Here is a 12333-nt window from a genome sequence, read left to right as displayed (position 1 = left end):
TAGACAAAACTATATTGCACAACAGAGTGAAATGCTTTTTGTTTCATGTTCTCTTTTTAAAAGCCCTTTGATTCAAGAAAGGTTGTACAAACAAATACAGTTTACTAAAGATCCAGAGAGTAGCAATTGGTAGATTTCTGTTGAGGAGCCATAGTAGATGAAATCCTTCTGTGCTAAGACAGCAGATGCTAATAATTTCAAATTTTAATGTTGGCAGTTGGAAAACACTTTTCTAATACTGATAAAACAAACTCGAAGATGATTGTTCTACTACTCAGATGATTTCTTTAAGCAATTTTTTGTTTTGTTTTCCAAAGAAGAAATAACTAAAAAAAAAATCAGACTGTATGGAGGTGTGAACTTCCATGTTTAGTAGTAAATGATCTTGTTAAAGGGAAAACTTGCTGTGCTATGGCCAAATAAACTTTTCTACATCTGTGACTCTAATTTTCAAAAGCAGGTTTAACTTTCTATCTTCTCTTTCATTTTTCTCTGCCTGCCGTCCTTTCCGTGTCTTGATCTGTTGCTGGATTTTATTCAGAGACTTAGAGCTTTTGTTTATTGAACTTAAGCAGTTAGTGTAAATAGCACTGCCCATAATAGTGTACTTTTAGTCATTTCCCGATTTGTTAGTTGTGTTCTTTATCAAGAAGAAAATACATTTTGGTCTTTTGGAAATGACTTACTTAGAAATCTAACCGCTTTCACCTGGATGGAAATGTAATTAGATGGGAATGTTGCAAGTTCTGCTAGGATCTACTTAAAATTTGGTGTTAGGGTTGCTTGTTTTTTTTTTAAATTAAATAAGCTCTACTCAGTGTGAAGCTAAGGAGAGAGTGTCCTTGAAAATTACTGCAGTAGAAATACAGTTGGAGAGATAAATGTATTGGAATTTGAACCTCATACCTATACTTAATATGCAGTAAGGTGCATACTGTTTTTTAAAGATGGTAAAGAGAAAAACTTTTTCTTTTGGACCTTCACTTTTCAGATTTTTGCAAACTGATTTTTTTTTTCTCTCTGTTGAAGTCAGCAGTACCGGGTGCTGTCAATCTGTTATTACCAGAGAATTTGCTCCATGACCTGTTTTGTAGAGAATAAACTATTAATTATGATTTTTTTCTTCCTTTTGTATTTTGGAGGTGGTCTTCCTAAATCCCCTTCTTCTGTGTACCACCTCTTCCTCAACCCTTTGGAAAAGGAAAAGGTAAACTATTTGCCATTTACAAAGTAAAGCCATTAGTGCCTCTGAAGCAGTTATAGCTGCTCTGGTAATGGCAAATTGATTATATTGTATTGCTTGACAATCCCATTGGAGCTGGCTGATTGTGCTGTTTAGATTACAGTTTAGTTTAAGGTGTTTTCTAGTAAGTGCACATCAAAATCTAAATGAAAGGTTTCTTTTTATTGTCACTATTCATTTTAATATCACTCTAAGCAAAATCTGTACTTAATGAAGAAGAAATTCTGTATGTTATGAATAAGAAAAGATTCTCATGTCTCTTGTCCTAGTGAGCGAATGCATGGTTTAGCACTTGGCTGAAATAATGCAGTTTCATGGAGCTATGTGTATTTACTGTGGCTATATTTCAGCTGTTACAGGAAGACAAAAGACTAACAATAAAACTCAATTCAGTACATGAAAACAATGCTGATTTTATTTTCTTCTTTTATTAATTGAGTTTTATTTTCTATTTAGTTATTCTTAGAGTTATTTAGTAGACTCTCTGTAAACTACTTCATCAAATACCTTGTCAGTGTGTGGCATTGCTGTTTGCAGTACAGCTTCCACGTTCATGTATTGGTTTTGCATGCAATATGAGGGCTCTGATAAATTCTTGAACTATCCTAGTAAGTTGATGAGAGCTTCAGTGTCTGGGAAGTGAACATAGCTAAACGTGGTTTCAAGTAGTTTCTAGAAGTCTAGGGCAAAACTTCCTTCCAGAATTGTAGTTCGGAATAAGTGAAACTCTCACGTGTGGTTCAGTGTGGTGGGTGCCTGTAGTCCCAGGCAGTGAACTGTGGTGTTTCTCCTCTTTAAAGTTTGTAGCCATGTGGGGACTAGCTTTTAAACAGCTGTTCTGTGCATTAGCAGAGTGTCTTCTGGGGCCTACAAAAATGAAAAAAAAATTGTGACTTTCATCCTACAGAAAAAGTACTGTTTTATGTGGTCCAAATAAAACATTAAAGAAACCCCTAACATAAACCCCACAAAGCCTGTTGCTTTTGTTACTGTATTTTATTAGAGAATACATTTGAGGTAGAAGTGCATTTTCTAGGTCAAACTTTTTGATATTTACAATATTATGATCACATAAAATAAGAGCAGAAAACTTTGATATCTTTCTGGAACTACTTCTGATTTATGCAGGAATGTTTTTAATCATATAAACATATAAAAATTTAATGAAGTGTGATGGTTACATTTGTATTGGAATACTGTCCCATCATAATAAGGTGTCAGGCTGTTTTTATTTTAAAATTTTACTCTTTAAACACTATTTAGGTTGATAAAATCTGAAATATATTGCCTGAAAATACTTTTCCTCTCTTTAAAGGATACCTTGATTGTGTGGTCTGAAGCTGAAAATTATGATTTGGCACTTAGCTTTCAAGAAAAAGCAGGTTGTGATGAAATATGGGAAAAAATATGTCAGGTAAGTTTGATAAATGTAAGATTGAGACAACCTAATTAATCTAAATGTTTGTGTTCAAAACTTACAGGCTGTTCTGAGTTGGAACAATAGTAGATGGAAAGTCAAAACTACTGTTATAGCCAGCTCTCCCAGATTTTGAATTTTTCAATTTAAAAACTTTCTCCTTCCTCCAGAAATTTAATACAGACCTAATCTAAGTTTTAGGTACTTTGTTAGAGCATTTTCAGGTCTTTCTACTCAACATAACTTTTTTGATTAATCTGATAGTAGGAGATAGCTCATCCCTGTATCACTTCAAGATAGTGTTTTAAGAAATCAAGCAATGTATACCTAGCATGCATATATTTTAACATATGTTTTACCACTACAACCAGATGACTTTATAGTCATTGAATCAGTGTTGATTGTGAATAATATTTATTTGGATATTAACTATTGACATAAAAGAGTTATATCAATATATTCACTGATGTTAGTTCACTTTCTCAGTTCTTGTTTGGGTTTTTTCTTTCCTTCCAAGCATTACAACTTCTCTTAATTCTGTGCTACAGTATGTGGCATTTCTCTAAATTACTCTAAATCTCTCTCTGCACTCTCTTTCTGTTCTTAACAAACATCTAGCTTTCCCCACTCTGTCTTTAGAAGTTTGTTCTTAGTGATTTCAGAAACAAAGCAAAAGAAATCTGGTTTCACAATTACATGTGTATAGATTATTCCTTTGTTTTAAGAATGAGTCTTTTCAGCAGTTTACCACTTATGTAAATAAGTACAGAAACATTTCCAAGAACCTTAGCAGTCAATGGCCCAAAAGCTGGAGACAGAAACAAAGTAGGGAAAGGGGGAAGTTTTGTTCTTAGGAAACACCCAGATAAGAAGCCCAGTTTCCTCATCCTCATGTACAGATCTAATATTTTTGTAGGAAGCCAGTGTCTTTATATCCTGTTTTGAGGCCATGCTTTGTAATTGTGTCTAGTGTACTTTATAGATCTTAAGCTTCCTCAGTCATTAAAACTTCTTCTAAAAGGAAAGCTTTGATACCATTTATAGAGAAAGTGGCTGCTGCTGTATTAGCAGAACAATATGTGGGGTTTAGCACCATTCTGAGTATAGGCTTGCTGATATAAATGAAGTATTATTTCTCCCAGGGGTTTTTTGCTGAATTTCAAGATTAAAAACTACAGCACCTTCTAGTGTTCTGCACAGCAGTGCTTTTCTGAATTTGACATCAGGTTCCAAGCAGATGCTAAAATTAAGCTGTCATTAAAGCTGATACACTCTGGTACCCATGCATCTGTGCATTTTTTTACTAATTCATGATTTCCACAGTTTCCTTATATCTCTGGAGAGATCTTTGTAAGTCCTGTGCATTATTTTTCCAACAGTCAGTTTTCCTCTATTATTTTGTCAATGTTGGTTTGAGCTTTTTTGTTCTTAAGAGAAGATTCTGTGCCTCTGTTGAGTATTTAGAAAATACACAGTAACAGATTTTGACTTGCAGCTCTCCAGAGCTGAGAACAACAGATAAATTAGCAAGACTGGCCTCTCTCCCCTGTTTGAGATAGTGGAAGCTTTGAAAAGCATCAAGAGCAGTTAATAGCCTAGAGATAAATGTTTAAAGCTATCACTAGAATAATGTAATACTGATTTGCATTTGAAAATCTGTCTGCAGAGAATAAAGACTGGAAACAAACAGTTCAGTGGTCTCTTAAGAAGTTGCCGTCCATATTAATAATTGCGAATTTCTGGGGTTTTTTTAAGTACTCAGAAAATGTAGTTTTTTTCCTTATTCTTCCTCCAATTTTTAAAAAATAAATAAAGTTAAATGTCTAATGTAGAAACAGTTGTATAAAGCTTTCTATTTGAAGAAATCTTCTCATTATCTCTTTTCTTTTCCAAACCAGCTATACTCAATGTCAGACTAGATTTGCATTTCTATTTTGCCCATACAAATTAAAAATGTGTGATACTTAAAAGGTATTTTTTTAAAAGCATTCAAATAACAGTACATTTAAACTCCACTTTTTGACACATTTTGCAGGTTCAAGGCAAAGACCCTTCTGTTGATATTACTCAGGATCTTGTTGATGAATCTGAGGAGGAACGCTTTGATGATATGTCATCACCAGGTCTAGAATTGCCATCCTGTGAACTCAGCCGACTAGAAGAAATTGCAGAACTCGTGGCATCTTCCCTGCCATCACCCTTACGTCGTGAAAAACTCGCACTAGCACTGGAAAATGAGGGTTATATTAAGAAGCTCTTAGAAATTTTTCATGTGTGCGAAGACTTGGAAAACATTGAAGGACTACACCACTTATATGAAATTATTAAGGGAATTTTCCTTTTGAACAGGACTGCACTTTTTGAAGTCATGTTTTCCGAGGAATGTATAATGGATGTAATTGGATGCCTAGAATACGATCCGTCTTTATCACAGTCACGGAAACACAGGGAATTTCTGACTAAAACAGCAAAATTTAAAGAGGTGATACCTATATCTGATCCAGAGCTGAAGCAAAAAATACATCAGACATACAGAGTACAGTATATTCAAGATATGGTCCTACCCACTCCCTCAGTTTTTGAGGAAAATATGCTATCAACACTTCATTCTTTCATCTTTTTTAATAAAGTGGAAATAGTTGGCATGTTACAGGTAAGTTTCAAAAATTCATATTCTGTTACTTGTGCTTGGGCAGAGAAAGTTGGGTGATTATTCCTGGAAAGATTGAGGTACTTCGGTGGAACCTCCTCTTCTGTGATTCTGTAAGTGATTGTGGAGTGCGACAGAAAAGGCATGGATTTGAGTACTGAGTTGTCAAATACACGTCCTTTAATTTCTGGATTTGGACTAGATTCTCTCTAAGTGATTTAAATGGAGCAAATCTGTAGAATATTGAATGAGGTTCTTTGGAATGAAGAGTACTGTTTGCACTTTGAATCTTTGATTTTAATAGGAGTTTTGAGGGTTGCTGTTTTTCTATTTTGCGACTTTTTAGTCACTAGACTTAGGGATATCTTTTGTCATGTTACCATGAAAAAATTACTTTGCCTAAATTTCACAATATAATCTACCACGATGTAGCTGTTGCTAATTTTGAAGTAAATTAAATTGGCTGTTTGGAAAGTACAGATTCAGAACATAAGACCATTTTCGGTGCTTGAATGTTTTCTTCGTTTGTCTTAATAAATCCCTAAATAATTCTGCTTGGAATTACCAGTTTTTCATTAAATATGTCTTACTGCAAATGTAAAGAGATTATTTGGTGCTTTACATATCTTACCAGTGTCTTAGGTGTTCTGCACCAACCGATGAACTTTCTGAACTGTGCTAGAAGTTGGTGGCACATCTCTGTAAGGGGAGCTTTCAGCTAACTCAGCAAAGTTTTGCAGCGCATGTATTTTAGTTTGTAGAAGTTAATTATCTTATTTCTCCCAAAGTTTGACAAATGAATAGTCACTGTCTTCGTGGGGGCTGTCTGATCTGGAGAAATGGACCAAGTGTTAGATGTTACTGATTACTTTAATTATGTTTATATTCAGTTTGACTTTCAGGATGTACCCTGTATAATTTCATGGAAAGTATATAGCAAATGAGAGTGAAAATTCCTTTTGCAAGCTCATAGAACTAATAATTGTCAAGACTAGGCCTCACAACTTTTCCTCCATTGCACTCGGTTATCAGAATACTGATATTCCCTAATCCACTCTCGTGGAGCTTTAATCTGTCAGGTGAAACACCTCAGGCATCTAAAGTAGTACCAAGCTCCAGCTTATGCCCAGGTGAACCAAACTGTTCATGTCTGGATGTGTGTCCTTGATAAACAAAGTCACAGTTGCTTATCTAAAATAGTCAGAAGGCCTTACGCATTTTGGAGTTGCCACTTTGAAGAAGTTTACAAGTGTGACTTTGAGAGAATGTTCAAAAAGACTCAGTTAAGGGGTCTCAACTGGAGCATCCAGTATAACTTGTGTCTCAAGAATGTCTTGCCCTCTTTGCAAGTGTTGCTAAAAGCAAATTTCTGAAGAATATACATTTTGACTTGAGGAGGAGGAGGAGGGGAAGAATTTTTCAGGAGTCTTGGTGACAGTGGCTGATTCTGAGAGAGATCTTGGTCTTCAAAAAAGAAAACTGGGCAAGGAAAAAGAGGGTCTGATCTTGCAAAGTCATTAAGGGTGTGTTTGGCAGACATCCTGAGATAACTTTATTGAGGACTAGAGTCTGATGAGTTTCCTTTTTTCTATCTCTTACAACTTGTGTTACGTTAATAGATGTAGGATAGGTTTAAGTTACGATATCAAGGTTTTGTGTTGTTGCCAGACTTGTTAGCTGCAGTTCACAGTTGAAATAAAGTCTCAGATCTGATTTTGATTTGTTGTGTGACAGCAGATTTTGGACCGTTATCTTCACTGCTGTTCTCTGTAATTGAGAATAAAGTCTACTTCATGTATGTTGAACCAGAAGAATTAACATTGTATTTCAAAGTTAGAGAAACATTTGGAATTGTTGAAGTGCTTCCCACAGCTTTGAGGAGCCCAGAATGAGAGCACACAAGAAAGATAATACACCCTGTGCTATACTGCATTTCCTTGTACTTTCACAGTACAGCTCTCTAGCAAGGAGGGAGAACTCCCTGAGTTCATAAGCAAGAATCTTTTTTAATCTGGGAATTGAAAAACACTCACAAATTATGTGTCCGTTGTGCATAACCCAAGGTTTCGGCTTACTTACCTGGGATTTATTTATTCATAAAGCAATAGGCCAGGTTGCACCTTTCTTTAATCTCTGCACTCTAGTTTCATTTCATCCCCCATTCCTATAGTCTGTGTATAAAACATATGATACCATTCCTTCCTATTTCTTTACACAGAATAAATAATGCTCTAAGAACTGAATTAAAAGACTGATTTTGTTGATTTCACTTCTGTAACTAATTCCTAAGGGCTTTCTTCCATTCGTGTGTGGTTTAACATCATGCATTCCTGTAGCTGGTATTACAATACTTTTGTGTGTGGAGGGGGTGTTATTGCCTGAAGGATGTCTAGTTCTCTGTAGTTCCTGGAATTTGTTATTTTAGGTCTTCTGAGATCTTGGTGCTCTTAAATACACCTTACATGTGTATTTAAGAAGTGATTTCTTTCAGATGTCATTATTAATTGAAAAGACTCTGGGTTGCCTCATGGTAGTTTGTTGGAAGCCATGGACGAATCTCAAGTTCCTAGTAGATTAATAAAAAAGGCTTTTAGTGCCTCTGCTGTTGACTTCAGGTTGTCTTTCTTGGACCATTGAGGATGTGATGAAAGAGATCTCTTTTTGGAAAGTTTCACTTGGCAGGATAAAAGTAAACTCCCTGAGTAGCTGATATGCCATGGCATCCTGCAACTCTTCTGTGTACAACTGACTTGTTGGGTATTCTGTTCTTTTATATCTCTGGCTGTGAAGGAAAGGAAAAGAAAAACCTTTAGCTCCTTCATGGAAAAGAAGTGAGCTGTAATGAGACTTTTCCATGTCAGGCTGTGTATTAACCAGTGGCACCTTGCAGTACTCTCATCTCAGTTAACTCAGCCAGACTGTAGTTTCAGAGAAGTGAATACAAGTTTCAGGGAAGTTTGTACAAGACTGTACAGATTGTGTCTTATGCTTCTTGACAACCTGAGTGACTTTACTCAAAACTACCACTGTGTTTTATTTAAGGCATTTACTGTCAAGATAGGCCATTTATGGTCATTAAAGGTCACTGGCATTTAAAGTCAGTTTTTCAGTTACAATTAATATTGAAGATGAGAATATGCTGATTCTTCAGAGTTCTTGCTTTATTAGAGAAACTTTGCATGTATTTAAAAAAATTAATTCTGTGGTCATGGAACATACTTGCTTCAATCATTTTGCATTCTTTGGTAGGTAAAATAACTGTTGTCCTTTTGTGCTAAAACCAAAAGCAGAAAATAGGTAACCTTTGGCATTAGGTTATGAACCATATTCTTCCTTCCTTCTTCATAAAGGTTAGCTTTCTCATAAGCTTTATAAAAATACTTGTATTGATGGGCTTTTCTGAGACCTGGAGGTAAGTTTGTTTGTGGTTTAATTTTATAAGATAGGTAATTTTAAATGAGCATGTCAGCATCTCACTAAACTAGATACTGTTGTTGTATGATGAATAGTAAAGCCATGAAAACAGTATTCCCAGACTGCAGAATTAACTGCTGTGAAAATTACTCAATTACAGATTTTCTCAATCATAATGTGTTAGATATGAATTGCATTTTTTTGCAATTTCAGCCCCTCCTAATATGCTCTTACTGCTTGGGGTCCAGCCTGTTCTAGTCTTGAGATATCATAGCCACCAAGAAACTTGCTGAAACATGGAGTTGGCCAAGTTTTGAGAGTGGGGGTGGGACAGGTAAGTGGTGTTTCTTGCTTTATATGACGCTCTTTTGCAATTTAAAAAAATATATATACTGATGAGCATACGGGAGGCCACCAGTTCTTTCCCTTTGTGTTATTAACTAGTTCATAAAAAAAAAAATCTTGCAAAACTGCGCCATAGAGTGAGCAAACACTATTTCCTTCTGTTCTTTCCCCCTTATCTCATTGGTGTGTTATTTTTGTCAGCAATATCATGCAATATCTTTATCTTCCAGAGTAAAGAATATTGTTAGGATTACTTTTGGGTATGTGCATTTAAACTTCAAGGTCTTTAATTTTCAGGAAAGTGGAGAGCAGAAGGAGAAAATTGGAGATATTTAAAAATAGTTTTTGTGCCTGGTAGAGCAGTGATTAGATGGTATTATTGTACTGGTAAATCAGAATTTTTAAATACAGAAGTCATATTACTGATAGTCCCTATATCCCTTTTCAAGAGCTAAAAAATTCCAGGTATTTAGGTGTATCTGTATATTTTACCGTATTAATGTGTAATGATAGTTTTTAATTTTGAAAGTAGTTTTACAGATAGTTGCTTATTCTTAACAGAGTCCTGTGGATGCAAACATAATTATCTGTAGTTGTTTTAGGGGAAGAGTTATGTTAGTCCATACTGGTAGTTTTGCCCAAATCTAGTTGGCTTTCTTATACTAGTTCGCTCAGGAAAACTGGAGATTTACTTCCAGCAAAATTCACCTTGCAATAAAGTGTAAAACGATACCACTTTCAGGGGGAAATGACTTGGTGAAAGACATTTGCAAGTGGTGCATGCTTATCATTTTTGAGATTAACTTCTTCATTGTAGAAAATTATTTTTTCACGTGTTGAGAAGCTACAAAAGTCATTTGGCGGATCTCGCTACTTTTCCAGCACGTTGATTCAAGTGGAAGTAGTGCATGATGAAGGCATGTGTGGAAAGGCAGTCTGATATAAAGGAGATTTTAAACTAAGAAATCTTTTATGTGGTAGCAGGAAGGAATGTGTGTTTGAAGTGGTAATTATCTGTTTGCTAGTAATATTTTCTGAAAATTTCACTTTATGGTCTAAAATACTGTTTCTGCCCAAAATGAATATTGAGGTGGAATATAGGATGGAATGTGTGCTTCTTTGCACTTTAGGTGGTGTTGAGTTTCTTTGATTTTTTTTTTTTTTTTTGAGAAAAGTATGTTTTATATCATTTATCTGTAATCACAGACACAAAAATACCTGATAACTGAATGTTAATTACATTTAAGAGAGGCCTGGTTTTGAGGAATCCTTTTTGTAAGTGCCTTTCAGGAGGAGGAGGGCTACTTTGGAAGTTGAATCACAAATCTAAATAGTGTCTTTTTTTGTGACCCTAGCTTATCTGTGGATTTTCTTGTTTTTAAAATCATAAATGGTTGAGTGAGTAGTTGGCCTGGCTTGTTTTTATCTTCATGAGCTTTGAAATGTATTAAATCTAGAAGCATCTACTTAGATCTTGCAAAACATAAATGAATATACTTAGTGTCTGGTATACACAGTTTAAGTAGTGCACTTCTGATAATTTCTGTGGCTGGGGAAAGTACCTAGAATCCACAATTGCATCATAAACTATTGTTTGCAGTTTGGTGTTCTTGGAAAACAGTTGTGACCTTCACAGCTTCTAAGGTACAGCTGAATGTGTTTTGATACTTGTCTGTGTGAAAAGACCGCATACTGCAGAGAATTGTGCATTTGCTCTGTGTTCACAGACATACATTGAGGGATTTTTGCAGGTTAAAAAAAAAAAGAAAACATTCAAATTCGTGTAATTCTATCATCCTGTGTTGATGCTTTGTGACTTCTAAAATATGTGAACTCTGCTTTCAGACTGTGCATTTCCATGGGTCTTGGCAGTATTGTTCAGGAATGCTTCTTTAGCTATATTGCCCTTGTCACTAATTTTACAGCTTGAGAAAAAGAATCTTATACTTAGAATGTTCTTTGCAATGGCACTTTTTCTATATATGTGAGAGGATTGGGTCTTTTCTCATGAATGGCAACCTGTCTGCCTGTCATTAAGCATCTGGAATGAGATAAATGCTGAATGCTTTTCAGGGCTAAGCCCAAAGTGTGAAGTTAGTAATAAGTTGTTTTTGTTTTCTTGGAGTAAGTGCCATTTACTGCATATTATCCACGCAAGGGTGGGATGTTTCAATCACTCATATCCATCTTAATTGTCTGATTTTAAAAAGGTCGTGGTTGTTCCGGAGTCTAGAGATTTCAGGTAATGTTGTTAATTTAAAAGTGCAAGGTATTTAATGGAGTTTGGGAGAGGACATGACATGGAGATATGTTTCAGTATTATATTTAATGCAGAATTGTAAAATACTGTAGTCTGTATTTGGAATGCTGGAAGATAGTTATGTACTGAACTTCTGCAAATTCATCCTGAAACATTAAGTGCCAGCATTGAAGCCTTTATCACTTGCCAGTTTTAGGTTCCCTCTACAAGTCCCATATGTTTGCCAGCCCAGTACCAGGGTGAGTGGGTTGCCTTCTGCTGCAGACAGCCACATGTTGGACAGGTCAGGGATGTAGCAGGATCTGGTCAGAGAGCTGAGCTGGGGGTCCTGCCCAGCCAGCTCCTGCCTGTGCTGCTCTGGCATGTAGTGCCAGATGTGCAGCTTCCCCTGCTGACTGTCTCTGGGATGCTGAAGTGGGTCACAGTATCTCTCACAGTACAGGGTCTCTCCTCCTTCCATAACGTAAAACCCCCAGTTTGATGCTTTGAGTAATATTGTAAACTATGTGGCCTTCTCTTAAATGCACTGCTAATCATGGGAAAAAACCTGCATATTCTTCAAAAGAACTGAGTTTTATGGGGTTTTGTTTTGTTTGGTTTTTTTTTAATATCAGTGACTGAATATGTCAGTATGTCTACTGTGGGTTGCTTAGGTTACCTGTGATGTCTAATGAGTTAAATATTAGAACTGAAAACTTACAAAGCCATATAACAGCTGGATAGCAGGTAGTCAAACACCCTTGCATTCTCCCATCAAAGCTTAAGGTATGTTTCTTGAAACCGAATACCTTAATAGTCATTTTGGATGTATTTCACTGTTGATACCTGGAAGTCAAAATTTACATCTGTGCTTGATCCTCCAGAGTGAGTTTTGGTATACTTCAAGTGAGGCCTCTCTTATCTCCTTCTGTTTTGATTTTGGAGTCACTGAAACAGCACCTGAACTTGTGTCCAGAAATCACTCTTTTTCATAGTCTGTTGGGTCAGGTTAGGAGCACAGCTCA

The 12333-nt window shown here is 35.8% G+C and overlaps 1 protein-coding gene across 1 annotated transcript in view; it reads left to right on the top strand.

The window, feature by feature from the left end:
* The window catches only part of PPP4R3A (protein phosphatase 4 regulatory subunit 3A), a 42937-nt gene that overhangs the window by 17157 nt on the left and 13447 nt on the right, over nucleotides 1-12333 (top strand). The window contains exons 3-4 of the mRNA XM_041471863.1: nucleotides 2559-2657; nucleotides 4696-5313. Coding sequence (XP_041327797.1) covers nucleotides 2559-2657; nucleotides 4696-5313 — 717 coding nt within the window. The remainder of the gene's footprint in view (nucleotides 1-2558; nucleotides 2658-4695; nucleotides 5314-12333) is intronic.

The sequence above is a fragment of the Pyrgilauda ruficollis genome, unplaced genomic scaffold (genome assembly GCF_017590135.1).
Source record: "Pyrgilauda ruficollis isolate IOZ18807 unplaced genomic scaffold, ASM1759013v1 scaffold28, whole genome shotgun sequence".
NCBI lineage: Eukaryota > Metazoa > Chordata > Aves > Passeriformes > Passeridae > Pyrgilauda > Pyrgilauda ruficollis.
This window is presented reverse-complemented; position numbering and strand designations above follow the sequence as displayed.